This window comes from Protopterus annectens, chromosome 9.part0 (assembly GCF_019279795.1).
Source record: "Protopterus annectens isolate FY-2018-M chromosome 9.part0, PAN1.0, whole genome shotgun sequence".
Lineage (NCBI taxonomy): Eukaryota > Metazoa > Chordata > Ceratodontiformes > Protopteridae > Protopterus > Protopterus annectens.
In genome coordinates, this window is record NC_056743.1 from 751259464 (window position 1) to 751281439 (window position 21976).

Consider the following 21976-nt stretch of genomic DNA (forward strand, 5'->3'; position numbering starts at 1 on the left):
TGAATTTTCTATTTCCCATCCACTCATCAAGATTTCTCTTGAAGAGGGCCAGTGAGGTGCTCTGCTTGACATGTATGGGAAGTCTATTCTGTAATATGGGCAGTCTCTGGGTTATGAACCTGTCGCTCCAGCATGTTGTGTTGATTGTGGTAATGAAGTTGAGGTCTCTGGAACATGTGGTGTGGAGGGATTGGGATTTCTTTAGATGTAGCATTTCCAGCAGAGCTGGGTCAGACATGGCTTTGTAAGTCAAGCAGAGATCACCTCTAATTAGGCGATATGAGACAGAGAATAGTTGGAGTTTTTTTAGTCTGTCCATATAGGACAAATGTTTAAGGCTTAAGATCCTCTTTGTGAGGTACTTTTGCAGCCTCTCCAGTTGTTGCAGGTGTAGTGAGGTACATGCCAAATGGGGCATTGTACTTGATGATAGGCCTGATGAGGGAAGAGTAGAGGGAGACAGTGACCTCTTTCTTCCTGGATGCAAAACCCTTAGTAATGAGATGTGCCACATAGAAGGACTTTCTGACCACAGTGGCAATGTAGTGGTCAAAAGAGATTGCTGTCAACCTGTGTTCCCAGATCTCTTATAATGCCTTCTGTGTTCAGTGGACTACCATTGATTTGGTAATTCATGGGAGCCGGGGTTTTCCCAAAGTATATTATATCATGCAATTTTTGTCTCCTAACCACTGACTGGTAGCTGTTCATAATTTTTTATTTGGCTTGTGCTCTGTTTTCTTACTGTAAACTTTTGTAAACTTAATATGTATTTTGTCTGAGCTTTTCTACTTAGGTCTTCACTTTAAATGGAGCCTTATGCTCAGGTGGACTATCACTAGGTAAATGCTAATAAATTAATTAATAAAATGGTCTGGGGGAAGGAATGTGATTTGTAAAGCTAAGCATTAAATCTCATCCAGTGTTTCCTTTTTGACCTCATGCTTTAATGTCCCAAATAAAGATAATGTCCAGTTCAGAGGTACAGCTTTGAAATCCATTAGGTTTGAGGGGTACCATTTCATCTGTATTCGGTTTGAGTGGAAAAGTAAGCAAAGGCCAGCAGACACAGCCAAGAGGCTGTGATCTCCAGCTAGAAAAATCTTTTGAATTAAGCTTGACCTCATGACCTCAGTATATTCAAGTAACTAAACAGTGATTGTTACTTTCTTTTGGAAATAGTTGCATATTGTAACACTCTGTATATTAGAACATTATCAAGGCTAATGCATAGCGATTCATGAAGGAAAAATAATAAATGCAATTAATACACAATAAACACGTGCAACAGATAGCTCACAAAGCCAGTGTGCCGAACAGTCACAGCCCTTAAGGCTAAACAACACACTTGATACACTTGTAATAGGTGACTCTATCGTCAGGCACACTGACGTCCCGCTCACCAGGCTGAACAAGGAGAAGGTCACAGTGAGCTGCCTGTTGGGCGCTAGGATCCGCCACATAACACAAGCACTCAGGTCACTCCAAGGCAAGTACAAATATGACTCAGTCATTGTCCATGCTGGTGTGAATGACCTGAGATGTACCTCCCTGGACTACATGAAAAGAGACATAAAGGAGCTCTCTGAGCATGTAGCCCAGGCCGGTATGACCCTGACCTTGAGTAGCATCTTACCTTCACCAAGAATGATGCCACAATATGAAGACAAGATGATCAATTTCAACAATTGGCTTAAGTATTGGTGTCATTCAAAGGGGATCCAATGCCTGTCAGCCTGGGATGACATGCTCGACAAGCCACGATGCTTCACTAGGGACGGCTTGCACCTATCACCCCTGGGCTTTCGGATATTGGCAAAGGCTCTTGCTACCCCATAGTGCCTTTTTAGGCAAGGCTCAAAAGACAAACCCACCTCCATAGGTATCACAAGGGATAAGAAACTAAGAGTAATGCTACTCAACGCCAGAAGTCTAAACCTCAAGATGCTTGCACTCAAAACTCTCCTTAGCATGGAGAACATCGATATCTATGCAGTAACAGAAACCTGGTTCAAGGCTCCCGAGAGCACCCCAGCACTACCAGGTTATACCTCATACCATGCTTTTCGGCCCCAAAACTTGGACCGAACCACAAAAGGAGGGGGAGTATCAATATTCGTAAAAGATACCCACACCTCCAGGTTGGTGGCACAGCACGAAGCATCAGAGACTATCCATGTGCAACTAACAGTGGGTAAAACTGCCTTCCAGTTTATAGCCTGCTACAGACCACCCTCCCAAACCCAGGAACTCCACTCGGCCTTCCTGAGAACACTGGAAAATATGAAGGTCTCTCCAAACACCATTATATTGGGCGACTTCAACTACCCAAACATAGACTGGGAGCATTACTCTAGCTCCAACACCCTAGCCCAAAGGTTCCTAGAATTTATAAACTCAAATGCTATGGAACAACTTGTTACCACTCCCACAAGAGGGGAAAACATACTGGACCTGATCATCACCAACATAGGGACTCTATGCTCCAGACCAGAAGTGTATCCCTCACTGGTAAGATCAGACCATAAACTAATCTCACTGGATATTCACACCCCGACCCCACCCCCTGCCCAGAAAACCACACTGAAAAACTTCTCTAAAGCAAATTTCACACTCCTCAAAACCGAGGTGGAATCCTTCAAAGCCACCGGGCCTGTGGAAAATACAGCCCAGACCGCAGAATCCTTTATAAACACATTCTATGAACACCTTCATGAATGCATGGATCATGCAATCCCAAATAAAACCAAGACCCAATCCTCCAAAGGCAGACATCCTGTCTGGTGGACCCCAGCCATAAACAAACTATACAATAGAAGGAGAAAGCTACTACATGATAGAGCAAAATCCCAAAAAGGGAAGGCATCTCTGATCAGTATTAGCAAAAAACTACGGGCACTCATAAAATCGTCTAAGGCCAGCTTTGAGAGAAAAATTGCACAGGACACTAAGGATAATCACAAGGCTTTCTTTAGTTATGTTAGGAACCTGGGTGGGAATTCCCAGATATGCTCAGAATTAGTCAAAAATGACAAAAAATACACCGAACCCACAGACATTGCCAACATCCTAGCTGACAGGTTCAGTGCAAACCCTCCCCCCCACCAAAAGGGCAAATATCTATCCCAGCAGAGTGCTGCCCCCCTGACATCTCAGATGCTCAGGTAAGAGCTGCCCTCTCTAAAGCAAAAAACACAGCATCAATGGGACCAGACGGTGTCCCGGGCTGCATCCTACATGAACTCCAAGAAGAGCTAAACCCAAACATAAAACTACTGTTCAATCTCAGCCTTACTACAGGATATGTACCCAAAGAGTGGCGTACAGCAACGGTGGTCCCTCTCCACAAAGGTGGTGCCTCAACGGATCCTGGAAACTATCGCCCCATAAGCCTGACTAGCTTGGTCTGCAAAGCTATGGAAAGGATCATCATGGACCTTATAAATAAAGATATTGGGGACCTACAGACACTGGATCCTACCCAGTTCGGCTTTGTTAAGGGCAGATCCTGCCTCTTAAACCTTGTCGATTTCTTTGAAACAGTCACCAAGGCCGTTGACGAGGGGAAGGTGGTCCACACAGCCCACCTGGACCTCGCAAAAGCCTTCGATACAATACCCCACTCGGGCATTATAGATAAGCTCACCAGCTTAAATATAAACCCCTATGTCACTAGATGGGTTGCAAACTGGCTCAAGGACAGAACCCACATGGTTAGAATTGCTGGAGCCATGTCAGACTCCAAACTAGTTACAAGTGGCGTCCCACAAGGCTCAGTCCTGGGACCTCTCTTGTTCGGTATATATTTCTCAGAGGTACAGGCCAACACGGAAGGACTGTGGCTGACCAAGTTCGCAGATGACTGCAAACTGGGCGCCATAATCGACTCTCCAGCCGACACAAGCATCCTCCAAAAGGGCCTCATAGAAACAGAAAATTGGTGCCAGAGCCATGGCCTCAAGCTAAACGCCAAAAAGTGTATAGTCATCCCCTTTGGCAAAAACAAAGTGCCCACAAATTACCACATAAGTGGTAATCCATTAAGTACGGAAGAAGTAATTAGGGGCCTGGGGACCCAGGTTGATAGCAATCTCTCATTTGACAACCACGTGGCCAAAGTATTTAGAAAAACATTTTATACAGCCCACCTAATCATGAAGGGATTCACTTCTAGATCAGGGGAGGTCATCGTGCCTCTTTACTCATCCCTCATCAGGCCCATAATTGAGTACAATGCTCCTTTTGGGATGTACCTTACCAGACACCTGCAGCAACTGGAAAGACCCCAAAAGTACCTCACCAAGAGGATCAAAGGGCTCAAACAGATGCCATATACTGCCCGGTTAAAGAAACTCCAGCTCTACTCAGTGGCATACCGCCTGCTCAGAGGCGATCTGTGCCTGATGTATAAAGCCATGTCCAACCCGGAATTAATGGACATGCTGCACCTCAGAAAATCTAAATCCCATTGAGCTACGCGCTCAAGAGACTTGAACCTCAGCACTGAAATAAATAGGACATGCTGGAGGGACAGATTCATAACCCAGAGGCTCCCTTCACTCTGGAATAAAATCCCAGTCCAGGTTAGGCAGAGTCCCTCATTGACTCTCTTCAAGAGGAATCTTGATGAGTGGATGGGGGATCGTAGGTTTACCCCGGGTATCACTTCTGTGTCACTGTTAGACAGAGGCACATTATACTAACCTCAAAAAAGGGCATAGCAAAATTAATTTAAAATGGGTGGCGAAAGCCAAACACACTCTGGCTAGGCTTATAAATGCCCTAGGGCAGATAGCCAAGTATGAACCTATGAACTTATAATATAATTGCATTAACTACAATAGTAATGGCAACCAATTTAATAATATTTTTCGTTAGAAAGGCATCACTTCCTACAAGTGTTTTTTGACAGCACTGATATGTTATCTTCAGCAGATAACATATCAGTGCTGTCAAAAAAAAACTTGTAGGACGTTATGCCTTTCTAATGAAACATATTATTATTAAATTATAGTATTGTGTTTTAATTGCATTTATTATTTTTCCTTCATGAAATATTGTTGAAAATATTTGTTTGCTGGCTGCTCTTTTCTTGACTCTAACTGCAACGTTTTTAAATGACTGGATATGGAATTCATTGTGCTTCAGTGCAGCAGACCTATAAAATTAACCTGTTTTTAAAAGTAACACAGGGGTTGCATTTAAACTGCATATTGTATATTTTTTGTGATGCCTGGAAAGTTAGTCAAGTAGACTGAAGGTTTAGTCTGTAGACTGCTCTTTTTTGTGTCTGCATTTTCGCTGTGTGCAAAGGGGTCCCCTTCAAAACATCTTAAACCCATAACATCTAGTTTCATAACATTGAGACCAGAACATCTGAAACCCAAAACATCTAAAACCCATAACATCGAATTTCATAATATCTAACACTACAAATCACATGAAAATAACATCCCCTTCACATATAATGACACCAAACTACCAAACACACTTTTTACTACATTTCTGCAGGGGGGCTTGATATAGTGGGGTTAGAAAATTTACTTTTTTCCCCACTGTAGTGCGATCTTGGAGTTGATATATTTAATTTACGGGGGGGGGGGCAGAGATCCCCACATGGAGAGCTCAGGGGGGCTTGATCCTTGCATAAACGTAGTAAAACGTGTGTTTGGTAGTTTGGTGTCGTTACATGTGGAGAGGATGTTATTTTCTTGTGATTTGTAGTGTTAGATGTTATGAAATTCAATGTTATGGGTTTTAGATGTTTTGTATTTTAGATGTTCTGGTCTTAATGTTATGAAATTAGATGTTATGGGATTTAGATGTTTTGAAGTAGACCCATTGCAAAGACAATATGTATCACAGTATGCCCTTATGACTAGAACAGTAGCTATGTTGAGAATTAGAATTCTTTTTGGTATTGGTTTATTTCATTTTTTTTACCTTTTTATATTATTTTACAGTGGCGCTTAACTTCCAGACCTCTGGGGCAGAGATGGACCTGTACCAAGGAAAATTTCAAGATAATGGACATGCAGGATATGTCCTGAAGCCCAGTTTTCTTCGAGAGAGAAATTCCTCTTTTGATCCACGCTCAGTTTCCAAAGGCAAATGGATGAGGCCCAAGACACTGCATGTCATGGTAAGAATTATGATTTTTCTTTTAGTCTTGACATTTTGCTATTATTGTTTGACATTGACAACAAAGTCTGCATGGGTATGATAGAACTCCGCACAAGCTGGCATAGCTGCAGTTTTGATTCTCTGTGCTCCTGGCCTGAGACTGAAATTGGTCATTATTGATCCAGGCTCTTCCCAGTCAACAAATGTCGACAAATAAATACATACATGGAAGAACAAAATCTTAATGAAGATAGGAAAACAATGTCATTTTCACCTGTATGTAAAAGTTGAATGACAGGATTCACCCTTCACTTAATCAATATAGTGTGTTCATGTTTTTGGTTTATGTCTGCAAACCCACCAGTAACTAAGAGTTGATTGCAACTGAAATTATTTGGCTGTTCAGTTTTATACCTAAAAGGGTATTCATACTGCGTAAGTTTCATTAAATATTCAAATGTACTGTTAGGGCTGCATTCATTTTATCCACCAAAAATAATAATGAAGCTAAGCAAATTGTTTTCCTGCATCCTTTTCCATTAATGGCCAAACAGTACTTGAAGAGGAATAGTAAATGAAATTTGATGTTCTGGCTAAGATTTTCCTCAGCAGTCAATTGCCTTTCTGCTTTACTTTGCTGTGATCCAGTGGGCTACTATGAAGCTTCAATGCCCTCCACTGCTGTGTATGGTACTGCTGTTTTCTAGTTATTTTGCAGGTTCTGTTATGAAAGTTAAAGGCCCATCTCACTTAACTGGCTGACATTTATATGAGTGATCCTTTAATGTTTTCTGAAAGGCTCAGAAGCCTTACAAATCACCCAGTTTAAAATTTTTTCAGCTTGTGCTTAAAAGTGCAAGAAATGTTATCACCCGATCTTTTTCTGGGAGAGTTATTGTAAGAGTTAATTGTGTTGTTTCACCCAGCTTGTAAGTCTTCATTCCCTCCAGCTCTGCCCCAGTTCCTGTGAAGGTGTCCGTTGGCATTTCCTTCGAACCTTGGTTGATGCACAAAGCCTGAGCATACAGCAGCTCTTCTTACCACTCTGAATGCACATTCTGCCCCTTTACCCATTCACCTGGGAGTCAAGTTTCACAGACATTTTTCTAGTTGACAGCAGGTAATTATTATTATTTATTTACAAAATAAAATTTTACAAAATAAAAAATTACAAAAAAAAGGAAAATTTGGTTAAGGCACTACAGACCTTCCTCTACTGTTATAAAATGCTCTGTCCACTCTTACTCAAAGGCAGCTGTAACAGGAGTGTAATCGTAATGGAATGACTGATAGTGTTGAATGTGGAGGTGATTGTTTCTCTTAGGTGCTTTTCTTAGCGGAGTAGGAGAAAAAATGAACAATGGTGATGTTTACATCACAGAACTGGAGAGCTGCAGCGTAGATGATGCCGTTTTGCCCAAGATGGTTGTGGAAGTGGAAGAAGATGATAACCTTTTCTGAGGAGAGGTGCTGGAGCACTGTTGACCAATAACTACTGCAGTTGTTTCACCTAGAAATTAGGTAGTTGGTGCTTTGAGTCCATCTGTGGCTGATTCAGTGGACGTAGTTTCTTTATTCACATACAACCTGTAGTGGGTTTTCTTGGTTTACAAAAAGTTTTGTGTGCAGCAGTTGTGAAAGATACATCAGCTGGGCAGCAAGAGATGCAGAAGGTACGTTTATTTAAAATGATCCAGTAAACCAGTGACTAAATTGCAGTCCAAAGTAAAAGAAACTATTAACTGTTACAACATTTGAGGCAATTTCTATCATTTGAATTTACAGTTAAGGATATACGGGCATCGTACATATTAGTAAGGAAATTTTTTTGAAGAAAGGGTTGAAACAGAAGAATTGGCTGAAATGTTTTTTTCATAATTTTGATGCAAAGACAGATATTTTTCCTTGTAACAATTGCATGATTTCTTCTAAGAATTTTTCAAAAAATTAAAATTATTCATGCAATTTAACTCTTCTGATGTAGCAGTAAAGAGTATTAAAGAATTTCTGTTACAACATTGTAAAGCTGCAAGTTTTAAGACTCTTGGTCAGAGATATTTGTGGACCAGATGGAGGGGCTGGGTAACTTTGCAGGTAAAGGATGGTGAACTAAAGCAGTTATCTAATGTGGTAGATATCTTGGAGTTGAAGGTGTCTTTACCGTTCTCTGGGCAAAAAAGTCACATTATTACTGTGGGTCATATGAACATATTATTATTATTATTATTATTATTATTATTATTATTAATCCTCACAGGATGTGCGAACAATATGGGGAAAGGGGACATGGATATTAGCAGTGTCAATTCCATCATACAAAATGTGATTTTGAAGGGCATTCAAGGGGAGCTGCCCTCGGGCAGTTCAAGATAATATGCCTCTTATTTTTGAGACAACTGTTGAAATAGAGGTAAGGAAGAAGAATCATTCCCTAGTTGATTGTTTAGATTATGCTATGCAGCACTGAACCGAGCATTGAATCAAGGCTTGAAAGATTCGAGATTGGAGTAAATGTTAGCATATATTATATCATTGGAGTACAACAGCCTATTCATTTTTCAAGTAAATATGGTGTCCTTATCCTGAACTTGAAGATATGGAGGAAGAAAATGATGGGAATGTTGGGAAAGAAGCTGAAATTACCACAGTCAAAAAAGTTAGTCCAAGGAATTGAAAAGTAAAGGAGAAAAGTATTACTTTCCCCAGAAATTTAAAAAAGAAAGGGGTAATGATCCTTTCATTAATTAAATGTTGATATTTGTTTATTAGACATTCAGCATTTAACAAATCTTCAGAAATTACAATGTGAACATTTACCAAGTGGAAAAGTGTAGTGGACAGCTAGTTGTAATACTTGTTCTGGTATAGTTTTACTTGTTGATGTCATTGTACTAGATGTTTCAGTGGCTGTGGTCACGTTTAATGGTCCCAGCTTTCAGACAATTATGCTTTCTTTGTGTGATGGTCATTATGTTATCCATTGCATTTGTACCTCACAGGAACAGTGATACCTGATTTATAATGAAAATTTTTAAATTGTCTACATAGAATGTGAAAGGAAGTTGCATAAGATATTTAAGGAAACATATTTTATGACTGTGAAAAATGTTGAAAATCTGTTGGATCAAAATAAAAAGGAATGTTTGGGACAGAAGCAATTGCTCTTTTAATATAGTAAAAATAAAAGGCAAGACTTATTAAAGAGGCAATATAGTCTCAGGGATCTAGGACTGTTGCAGGAAACGGGGAAGCACACTTTTCCGAAAGTGCATTTTTACCAAAAAGGCACTTTCGAGAAAGAGAAATAAAAATAAAAAAAAAAAAACGCATAAAAAAGGCTACTAAGCGATGAGGGCTGTTGCTTAGATCATGGTACAGTGGGGATAACGGAATATTCCCTTTTCCCCACTGTAGTGCAATCTCGGAGTGAGAATATAAAAGTAGGGGGTGTGTGGTGGGCACAGCTCTCCACATGGGGGGGGTGTAGAGGGGCTTGCCCCCCTGCATAAACACGATTACTGGAGGGGCTTTTTTCTAGTTTTTTATTTGTTTTTTTTGTGTGTTTGGCGAAAGTGTATTTTCGGTAAAAATGCACTTTCGCGAAAGTGTGTTTGTCCGTTTCCATTTTGAGGAATGCTTTATGTTGCATGTCTGGAACATATGTTTGGTGCAGAAAAGAGCAGCATTAATGAAATGATTTTACTTTGTAAAGATGTTGCATTAACAGAACCAGAGATTACTTTAACATTTGTCAGTGTTAACAATTCACCTGGTCCTGGCAGAATTAGGTATGATAAACAGAGGAGGGAAAATGATAAGCATTTCACTAAACATTCTAAGTGAATGTTTAAAGAAGAGTATAAGAAACCCCCTTTTTTCAATGATATTATTACATTGATTTGAAAGTCGCGTAATAAGACTATGTTACAAAATAAAATCCTTGTCAGTGATATAAATAGGACCTGCTGAAGAGACAGATTTATATCCCAGAGACTACCCCCTTCTCTGGAACAGGTTTCCCATCCATGTGAAGCTGAGTTGCTGTCTAACCCAATTCAAGTGTCACTTGGACAAGTGGATGGGGAACAGGAAATTCATCCCTGGTGTGGCACCTATGTCTCTACTGAATGCAGATAGCCTGTAAATGGTTCATCTCCAAGGCCTCTGCTTGTAAAGGTTTCATCTCCCAAGACCCTGCTTACACTTTTCAAGGATACCAGAACTTGTCTGTGATTTGCGATGCATAGCAAGGCTTAAAAAGGCCCTAGTTTTCATTAGCCAAGTACACACCTCTGAAGCTATAGAGGCCTATTGCAGTGAGAAACTGTGAGTATAGATTGTTAAGGAAATGTTTGCAAGAAGGAATGGGTAAAGTGTAATATTTGGCATTAGACAAATGTTGTTGTTCTTTGTCTTTCGGCTTTTTCCCGGTAAGGGGTCACCACAGCAGAACTCCAGTCCGCTAATGATTGGCAGTAGATTTTTACGAAACGCCGAGGTGTCAGCTCGACGCCCAACCTTCAACAAAGGCATGCCCATTTCCACACACATGTTTTTTGAACTCTACCCAACGGCGGGGAAGACATGCAGACTCCACACAGAAGGCACTCCCAAGCCAAGCTGAGAAGAATCGAACGGGAGAACCTTTTGCTGTGAGGGAACAAATGTGCATTTGGTATTAAAGATATAAAATTTCATAAATGACTTATATGAAAAAAACTAATGGATGCTAAATATAGGGAAACTAAAACAGACTGATTAATACTGTGTGATGTTGAAACAACATTTGATAGAATATCACTAGTCAGGTGTGACTTATTTTATTAGCATTCTGTAGCAGTAACCATATATTTAGAGTACCGAGGACAATTTATTCTTAAATAATGTATGTGTAGTGGTGAATGGGTGATTAGGGTTCCCAGCTTTTTAAAGAGGAATCAAACGGGTATTTTTTAGTGGAATTTTTTTTTTTTTTTGCTATGAAAATTAATGCAGTTATACATTCTAGTCAGGTAGCAATATTGCATAAGTACTGGGAATTTCAAAAAGGTGTTTGTCTTTGAAATTTGCTCAAGCAGTTGATTTAATGATAATGGGTAATGGGGAGTTCAGCATGCAGGCCTTACTGCAGGTAGCTGAACAAGATTTATTAACAGCTAGATTACAGTTAAATAAATCAAAACAAAAAGGGCAAGAAAGAACTGAGAAAATATGGGATATTTTAGCAGTAATCCGTGAATGGGTGCATGTCTCACAGGATTTATCCACAACTGGTGTGGTTTGATCAAACCCAATACAAATGTATTCAGGAAAGAAAAACAATGGGGGTAGTTATATCCAAACTTCCTTTCTTTTTATCAGAATGTACAATACCTCTGTTAATGGGGTTCAGATGAGAGCAGGAGTGCATTATTGCTATTATACAATGACATTATTTAAAAAAGAAATTGCCTACCTTTCTTAAATAATGCAGCTATATAATGGGACTTCAGTGTTCTTCCATTCCTGCATTTAAAAGGGACGTACTGCACATGCATGTAGCATGTACATCAGCATGATTGCACAGTACATCATCGCAGTGCAAGAGGTGGAATGGAAAACAGGACATGTCTGTAGATCTTTGCTCCCCTGTGTCTTTCTTTTTTTTCCTAGATTTTTTCCCAGCTCTTTTACTCAAGAAATCTGAAAAGAATGTATTGGAACACTGAAACCCTATTGTCTGGCACTGTTGGCTTACAGAAATCCTCACAGATTAAAAAAAAATTATGAAGAGCAGCTAAAATAAGAAGAAAACCATGAACATTCTACAAATCTCTGGACAGTTGACAGGTATGATTATCGTATGTACTATTGGTAAGCATACCTGTCAGCAGTTGAGAGTTTTGAAGAACATTCCTGATGTGCTTCGTGTTTCACTGTTGCAGTCATTACATTTGGGTAATCTGCTGGCAGGTTGCCCTCAGTTGGCCTGATTAACAAAGTCTTGGGTCCTGCGTCGGTTGCTGTCCCTTCTTCCATGACGTCAGGTCTTCAGGGGTAAAAAACATGCAGCCGACGTCATTACATCAGTCTTTCTTGCTGTGCGGTGCCAGAAGCAGAAGCAGTTTCCAAGTGACGGTTGGCCGACTCCTGAAATTTTCGAATTCGAGTTTCAGAACCAAAGTCTTCAAACTAAAGCTAAGTACCCCGTTGGGGAAACATTTTCTTGCTCCTTACCGATGTCAGTTAAAGTTAATAATTGCATTACTTGTGGGAAGCAAATACCTCATAAGGATTTTCATTTGTACTGTATTCTTTGCCTAGGCCCTGACCACAATGTACCTTGCTGTCGGTTTTGTGCTAAATTTAATCAACGCACTATTAAACATCGGTATATTTTTGCTTCTAAATATTTTGGCTCACGATTTAATTATCCAGAAATGTCGTCGGTTAGCAATCGAACTACCAGAATACCTAAAAAAAGCAAGGAAAAAGACAGAGACAGACGCGTCGAGGTCCAAAACTGACGATAACGCTTCTCCTAAGCCAGTCGCCAGTTCGCCAGTACTCAGTGAGGCACTTTCGCAGCCCCTGATACCCGCTACTTCTGATTCTCAGGCCTCTACTGAGACCCATTTGGAGTCCGAGATGCTTCAATTGTGGAACCTGCGGATGTCTCTGCCTTAGATGGGTCCAGAGCCGCTGTGCAGGCACCGGCTTCTGAGGGTGTTTTCAGGCCTGCAGATTTGTATATTAGACCAATGCCATCTTCAAATCTAAGGCCAAAATCTAAATCTATGTCTAAAAAAACGATGCCTGGGGCACATGTGCAGGCCCCTATGTCTAAAAAACAAATGATCAAAATGGCTGAAGATTTAATTACTCTGATCAGGGGTAGCCAACCCCCTCCTTCTAAGAGGCCTAGGCAAGACATTGATTATGAATGTTCTGAACAGGATTCTATTTCTTCTGACTCTTCTAATGAGCAGGAGATTTGTCTATACCTACTTATGAGGACTCTGATGCAGAAGATTCCATTACTTCTGCTTCCCCCCCTGAGGATCTTTCTTTTGGGGAAACCTTACATACCTTATGGGAACATTTCCACTGGGAAAGTCAGGATTTCTCTGAATCTAAAATGAGACTTAGGGTTTTTCTTCTTCTTCCTCAGCATAGGCCTTTGGCTATACCTCCTGTTCTAGACATTGTTGATAATGTTTTTTTCAGAATCTAGTATGGCTCCTGGTTCTCTGCCTCCGGCTCCTTGTAAACCAGACAGATACTACAGGGTTCCTGACTCCCACAAATTCCTTTTCAAAAATCCTATTGCAGATCCTGAAACCATTTTTCAGGGTCCCAAGGGCATTAAGGCTTCTACTGCTAAAAATCCTACCCCTTCTGATAGAGATTCCAGAGCGCTGGATAGATGGGATAAGAAGGTTTACACTTCTGCAACCTTGGCAATCAGGGCTTTAAACTGTTAATTTCATATGCTTAAATATCAACAGCATATCATGGGACTGCTTAAACAGAAAATGATGTTAATTTCTGATTGTGTGGAAAATAAAAGATTTACAGGATTTATTGCATTCAGCTGAACAAGTTGGAAAACATACTTTGCAATGTGGTTTTGATTCTTTGGAGGCCTCTTGCAGGGCTGCTGTAACTGGTTCTGTGCTAAGAAGGCATGCTTGTCTCAAAGAGCAAACTCTGCCTGATCATGTTAAAGCAAAATTGTTGGATGCTCCTTTACAACAGGACCGTCTCTTTGGTAATAAGGCTGAAGAAGTTTTAAAAAAGATGGAAGATAAAGCTAAATCTATGCAAACTGTGAAAGATTTCTTACAAGTGCAACCTCCAAGATTTAGTAGGCACTGGCCTACTAAGAACTGGTCCTTTCCAGTTCCTTCGAGAGCCACTCAAGTCAAACCCAGACATTCCAAAGGCTCCAGGTTTCAATCACAAGAGACTTTTAGAATAAAACAATGGGGTGCCTCCACCTCCAAATCTGAAAACAACAAGGCACCTCCCTATGGTAAACAGTCTCAATGACTTCCCTCTACACTCACCAAGCACTTAGCTTTTAGCCACCCCTTTGGGGGGAAAACTGGCACTTCACGCAAGAAACTGGCTACTTATAACCCAGGACAAATGGGTTTTAAATATAGTATCCCAGGGATACAGATTTCATTTCCACACATTGCCAATCCCAAACGGATGGCCAGACCTGCCCCCAAATCAGTGGGAAGAGGCCCAGAAACAAGTACTGTCCCTCATGAACATGGGGGCTATTCAGCCAATACCAGAAGAGGAAAAGGGACAAGGTTTCTATTCAAGACTTTTCCTGGTACCCAGAAAAGACAAATCATGGCGTCCAATTCTGGACTTATCTACACTAAACACATTTCTGGACATTCCAAAATTTAAGATGCTGACTCTTCAACAGTTACTTCCTATGCTAGGCAAAGATGCCTGGTTTGGTAACTCTAGACTTAAAAGAGGCTTACCTGCATATCCCAATCAGGGAATCTTGCAGAAGATACCTCCTTCATAGCAGGCTACTTGCATTATCAGTTCTCTGCACTGCCCTTTGGCTTATCTGCTGTGCCCAGGGTCTTCACAAAGTGCCTGGCTCCAGTAATTGCATTTTGCAGGCAAAGAAATATTCAAATATATCCATACCTGGACGATTGTCTAATTCAGGCAGAAAACAAGGACATTCTTCTAAAGCATCTGGCATTTGTAAAAAGGGATTTAAGTTTTCTAGGGTACACCATAAACGAAAAGAAATCACAGCTGGTACCCTCTCAAAAAATTACATTCCTGGGTGCAAGCTTGAATACAACTGCCCAGATGGCTTACCTTACGCCAGAAAAGCAAATTCATTTGGTAACTTACTTCAAACAGGTGGCCACAAAAACCCTGCTATCTGCAAGACAAATTATGCAAGCCTTGGGGTTCATGGCCTCCTGCATTCTTTTAATTCCATGTACAAGACTGCATATGTGGAAACTTCAGTGGTACTTAAAAAGTTTATGGAGTCAACATTGTCACAGTCTGGAAACAATGATTCCTATCATACCTTGCCTGCAACTAGAGTTCCTATGGTGGGCAGAGGCCTGCCACCAACACAAGGGACTGCCATTCACTCCACACCCTGCCACCCAAACCCTAACTACAGACGCATCAGACTATGCTTGGGGGGCTCATCTGGCTGGGAAGAGCATTCAGGGCAAATGGAGCCCAAATCAAATGCACCTTCATATCAATCAGGAGGAGATGCTAGCTGTACAGAATGCACTTACAGCCTTCAAGGACTACCTTCATCCAGGACAATTAATGATAAAGACAGACAACACCACAGTTATGTGGTACATTAACAAGCAGGGGGGTACACACTCCTACTCCCTTTGCAGACTAGCCATGGCATTGTGGAACACAGCCTTGACCTATCAAGTACAACTACAAGCTCAATTCCTGCCAGGAAAGCTGAATACTCTGGCAGACGAGCTAAGCAGAAGTCTCATGGACCCACATGAATGGAAACTGGAACCATGGATTTTCAACATGTTGACACACAAATGGGGGAGTCCAGACATAGATCTTTTTGCCTCACCCCATAACTATCAGTTGGACAAATTCTGCACAAGAACTCATCACAAAAAAGCCTGGAAAGTGGATGCTCTATCATTCAGCTGGAAAAACCTATCAGTCTATGCTTTTCCCCCTCTGCCTCTGCTCTCCAAAGTTCTACTAAAAGTCAAACAGGACAAACCAAACATGATTCTGATTGCTCCAGACTGGCCTCGCCAACACTGGTACCCACTCCTGTGCAATGTATCACACCTTCCACCGTGGCACCCGCCTCAGATACCTTACTTACTGTCTCAGCAGAACAACCAAATTCTGCACACTCAGCTCCAAACTTTGAATCTTGCAGCATGGCTAATCACCTAAATTCCCCCTTAGCATCCCTCAGCAAACCTGTGATGGATGTCATTTTGGAGGCAAGAAGGCCTAGTACTAGAAAATCTTATACTGTCAAATGGAAAAGATTCTGTACCTGGAACCAATCACAAGGAATAAGCACAGCAGTGCCCAATATTCCTCAGATTTTACAATACTTAACTGAGATGCTTCACAAGGGCCTGTCCTTTTCTTCCATAAAAATCCATGCCTCAGCCATTTCAGCTCATTACAACACAGAACCTCCCCTCTTCTCTCATCCTCTGCTAAAGCAGTATCTCAGAGGGGCCAAAAACTTAAGACCACCCAGGAGAGCTCCAACCCCTGCATGGGACCTCAATTTTGTATTGGAAAAACTCACTCTCCCTCCTTTCGAGCCAGCTGCTACTGCAGACTTAAAATTTCTCTCCTGGAAAACAGCTTTCCTTTTAGCAGTCACTTCAGCTAGAAGGATTTCTGAATTACAGGCTCTTATGGCAGTGGAGCCTTTCATTATTTTTCATGCAGACAGGGTGTCTCTCAGGACCAATCCATCCTTCATGCCTAAGGTGGTATCCAGTGTGGCTCTTAATCAGACCATTCATTTGCCAACTTTCTTTCCCAATCCACAGAACAAGGGGGAGTGTTTTCTGCATTCATTGGATGTACACAGACAACTTAGATTTTCCTTAAACAGGGCAAAATCAGAAAATCTGAACAACTACTGGTGGCATTTGCTGCAGGGGCAGAAGGAAAGGCTATTTCAAAGCAGACTATTTCCAGTTGGATAAGCCATTGCATTTGTTTCTGTATGCACCATGGTAAAACTATCCCCCAGGGGATCAGATCTCATTCCACCAGGGCTGCATCTACTTCTACATCCTTTCTCAGAGACATTCTAGAAGCTGCTACCTGGTGCTCAGTTCATACGTTCACCAAACATTACCATTTACCTTTCTACTCTAAATCCAGAGCTGGCTTTGCCACTGCTGTCCTGCAGGGCCTTTATAGCTGGTCCTAATGCTGTATAAATCCATCCTCCCAACCATAGCTTTGGGAATCTACCCAAATGTCATGACTGCAACAGTGAAACATGAAGAACATAGTACAGTTGTGTACACTTACCATAAATGTAGATGTTCGAGTGTATTCACTGTTGCAGTCCTGGTTACCCTCCCTCCAGCCCCCTGTTTTTCTCTTACTATACCTCTACTTTCTTTACTATGCTTAAAAGCCTTTTTGGTGTATTTGCTTTTGTTTGGAGGTATATTTTTTGTGTTTTTAATTTATATATATATATATATATATATATATATATATATATATGGGTCTCCTTCTAATGACCAACGATTCGCCGACAGTGAAATCACCGACACGAAACGACCGACAACGCAGTTGACCGACACGCTCGAATCCCGACAGACGGAAGACCGACAAGGGGAATGTGTAAGCGCGACCTGGTAAGTATGCGATAGTGAGGGATTTAGGAGTAGGGAGCGGACAGGTAAGTGTGCAATACTCAGGGATGTAGGGTTAGGGTGTGTGATAGGTGAGTGTGCGGTAGTGTCGGAGCTTGGGGTTCGGGGTGTAAGTGAGTTAGGGTTAGGGTGCAGGTAGGGAGAGTGCGGTAGTGTCGGAGCTTGGGGTTTGGGGTGTAAGTGAGTTAGGTTAGGTGCAGGTAGGGAGAGTGTGCGTAGTGTCGGAGCTTGGGGTTCGGTGTAAGTGAGTTAGGGTTAGGGTGCAGGTAGGAGAGTGTGCGGTAGTGTCGGAGCTTGGGGTTCGGTGTGTAAGTGAGTTAGGTTAGGGTGCAGGTAGGGAGAGTGCGTAGTGTCGGACCTTAGGGTTAGGGTTTGGGTTAGGGCTAGTGGATATGTGTTGTAGTGTACTGTGTTGTTTACGTGTAGTGTGTCGGTGTTATGGTGTTCGGTGTTTCGCGTTGTCGGGTTTGTGTGTTGTCGGTTTTCTGGCGTCGGTGATTTCACTGTCGGCGAATCGGCGTTTCGGTCATTAGAAGTAGACCCATATATATATATATATTTTTTTTTTTTTTTTTTTTTGCTCCCCATTTGGGGGGGAACCTGTCATCTGGGGCAAGAAAAACTGATGTAATGGCGTCGGCTGCATATTTTATACCCCTGACAACCTGACGTTATGGAAGAAGGGACAGCAACCGATGCAGAACCCAAGACTTTATCAGGCCGACTGAGTGCAACCTGCCAGCAGATTACCCAAATGTAATGACTGCAACAATGAATACACTCGAACATTTACATTTATGGTAAGTGTACACAACTGTACTTTTTTTTCCTCATATTTTGTCCTAACTCTCATAAAATATGTTATAACGGCAATTGAGTATATGTCAATGGAAAGTCCAGCCACTTGACAGTACTTCAGTGGGTGGATTTTTTGCATCGGTATATGTCCGATTTACAATGGAAACTCTGATTGGTATGTCCAGTCATTCATGTTTTTGAATAGTAGTGACCCTTTATTGTATAATGTATGTTCGACTGAACAAAAATAAGTGTTAGGAATGCAGTCTGATATAAAAGACAATGTAAAGACTTATTGGCGTATAGTGTTAAGTAGTGTGAGGGAGATGGTTAGCATTTGGAAGCCTTTTAAATTGAGTTATGCTAAAAATGTTTACCTTATGCATTCTTTGAAAGTAGGCAACTTGTGATAAAAGGAAAGGAGGTTTTTGTTTAATTACCCCTGTCATTTTTTGATAAAAAAGGAGGTTTGGGTTTAATTAACCCTGTTGCTTTTCTTTCCTCCATACATTTGTATGGGGTGTTGAAATCAGTTTCTTCTAGGTCACAGAATTATTTTGCTATATGTTTTCAGAATTAAGCATGCAGATTTATGGGACTGATATAAGAAAAAAGAGAATAACTATTTTGATAATGATATACATAAGTATAAAAGAAAAAAATAGGAAATAGATTTTTTTTCACGTACGGCCCACTGGGAAGTTATGGTGTAGTGATATTATGAATAAATTTGTTTGGACTAACCCTTGGCAGTACTTAACACTGAGAGAACAATGATCTTTGCTACAGCTAAGAACGTGATTTAAGAGTGGATGGAAATGCCAAGATTTTCTATGGAGCTTACTGTAAAAGCAGAAATGAAATATTATTCAATATATATGGGGTGAAGCAAACTATACATCATGTTTTTCTTGGATGTAAAAGAATACTTAATATTTATAAGTTAAAGTCAAAAGAAATTTGTTTGCTTTTTCTTCAAACAGTAAAAATTCAGGTATCATTTTCAGGAACTATGGCCAGGTTGATACTACTTATGTAGAAAGCATTGATAGGACATTTTGTGGTACAGCGGTAGCATTGTTACCTCACAGCAAGAGGTTCTCCCGTTTGATTGTCTGCTTGGCTTGAGAGTGCCTTCTGTGTGGAGTCTGCATGTCCTCCCCGTGGTTGGGTAGCGTTCGAAAGACATGCGTGCGTAAATGGGCGTGCCTTCATTGAAGGTTGGGTGTCGAGCTGGCACCTCGGCGTTTCGTAAAAATCTATTGCCAATCATTAGCGGTCCGGAGTTCCGCTGTGGCGACCCCTTACCGGGAAAAAGCCGAAAGACAAGCAACAACCTACAAAGGTAGAACAGTCTAGAATCTTATTAATAAGAAATGGGATGAGAGAAATGTTGTAAAGAAAAGAAAATTTGGGTTACAGGATGAAGACATTGAAACAATAAAATAATGTTTATTTTATTTTGTAATGAGATATTTTTAAACCTTATTATTCACTACTTTTTTCCTTATAAACCTTGAGTTTATTCTCTTTACCAAATTTATATATTTATTTGCATAGTGATATACTTTTACTTGAGATGTGGAATAAAGGACCTCTGTTCTTTTCAGTAAGTGCCATGGGATCTTTTAAATCCACCTGAGTTACCACCAACTCATGTAGATGGAACAGTGGTTTAATGTCTCATCTGAAGGACAGCATTCCTCCCTTATGGTGCACTACAGTGTCAGTAAGGGAAATTAATTCATGCCCCTGAGGTTGTGAATAGAACCCACGGTCTTTTGATCTTTCAGCAACAAAGATGTGTGTTTGTATGCTAGCGTCACAAACATGTGTATGTTAATATCACCTCAACAAGGTTGTGCAACAGAATTTGTTCAAAACCACAAGGGCTGCTAGCTGTGCACACTATATCTTATCAATTACATCTTGACCTTCATTTTATAAATCGTTTTTTTTTTTTTTTTTTTTTTTTTTTTGCAGACATTATGGTTTCCAGGCAGAAAACATAGAAAAGATAAAAAAAGAAAGCAAAATAATACTCCCAACAGTCAAAGTTATGTTACATTCATTAGTAAAAGTTTTCATTTTATGCATTTTATAACAACAGTATTTTATAAATAAGTACAGCAATTCACTTCTAGGAAAGAAGAAATGGAGGATCACTTACATTCTGATAATTAGTCTCTTTGTAGTCATAGTTGCCAACAAAAATTTGGTTTCTGATACCTGTTTAAAGTTTGTTTCATTTTTGAGATATCTCAGTAAAAAACTATTAGGGACTAAAGCAATCTTCTAAAACCAAACCTCCAATACTATTCAAGGAGTTTCTTCCCAGCACCCATAAATTGGATCACAAGTCCACCAACAGTGAATAATACTGGCTTTCATTTGACCATAGTACCAGCACTTAGTTGAATTAGAAACCATCATTTAATACAGATGTGCTTATATATATCGAGTACCTTGTAAAGTCTTAAGCTTACTGGTTTTGGCTCTTCTGTTTAAAGTGTTAAATACACATATCCACTTTTTATAATGTTCCTTGAAGATGATGAGATGTCATATTTTCTTTGAGCCTACATGAATTTGAATTCAGTGTGCTTGAAGTTATAAGATCTAATAAAGTGACTGAAAGGATTTTTTTTTATTATTATTGCTCCCAATCGGTTAAAGATCTGCAGCATCTCTGAGACTGAAAATAGTATTAAATAAAATTTTTAGACTAAATTCATACAGCTTCTAACAAAAACGTATCCAACTTTTTGTGCCTGTTGTTATCTGTCTTCTTTTTCACAAATATATGTCCAGGTAAAGTCTTGGCACCACGGTGGAGGTAAAAGATCCAACTGTTTACTAAAACCCAGTAAATAACGCCATTCAAAAAAACAGGATAAATCTTGATAAGACAAACAGGACAACCACTGTCAGCTATCTAAACCTTCTTCAGATCCTACCATTTCCTGTAATCCAAGGATATTTAAATAGGCAAGCACAATGAAAACAAAGCTATCTAGTAATTTCCTTCTTTCAATGCTGGTTTTAAAGGAACCATCCAATTACGTCCTGGTTCTGGTTAATAGGAAGAACCTAAAGCAATTATTGTGCCAGGATGTTCAGAGGAGACCGAAGACACTTATTACGAAAACAGGAACATGTCCTTGTAGGAGATGCTAGGCATGTGCTTTTATTAACACAAAAAAATCTTTTTAAACATCCAATTACATATAGACTTTACAGACTTAATGTCTATGCTGACTGTGCAAGTCGGAATCTTGTATACATAGCTACATGTGAACAGTGTGTTTGCTTCTATGTGGGAAAGACGAACAGATGTTTAAAAGAGAGAATATTCCATCATTTGAGTGATATATGCCTGGAAAACAGGAACAATACTTTGGTATGGCATATACAAAGTTATCCTACATGTAAATGTCTATTTATGGTTTTGCAATTAGTGGAAGAGAATTTAAGAGGTGGAGATGTACAAAATCACACAGAATACCTAGAGATGTGCTAGATAGCCAATTTACAGGTTGAGAAGGAACCTGGACTTAATGGTATGGTTCCTTTAAAGCCAGCAGTGGAAGGCACGAAATTACCTAGATAGTTTTTGTTTTCATTGGTGCTTACCTGTATAAATATCCTTGGAT

The 21976-nt window shown here is 40.3% G+C and overlaps 1 protein-coding gene across 2 annotated transcripts in view; it reads left to right on the forward strand.

Annotated features, from left to right (window-relative positions):
* The window catches only part of LOC122811507 (1-phosphatidylinositol 4,5-bisphosphate phosphodiesterase delta-1-like), a 969949-nt gene that overhangs the window by 916944 nt on the left and 31029 nt on the right, over positions 1–21976 (forward strand). For both annotated transcript variants that reach the window (XM_044083389.1, XM_044083388.1), the window contains exon 12: positions 5964–6142. In XM_044083389.1, coding sequence (XP_043939324.1) covers positions 5964–6142 — 179 coding nt within the window. The remainder of the gene's footprint in view (positions 1–5963; positions 6143–21976) is intronic.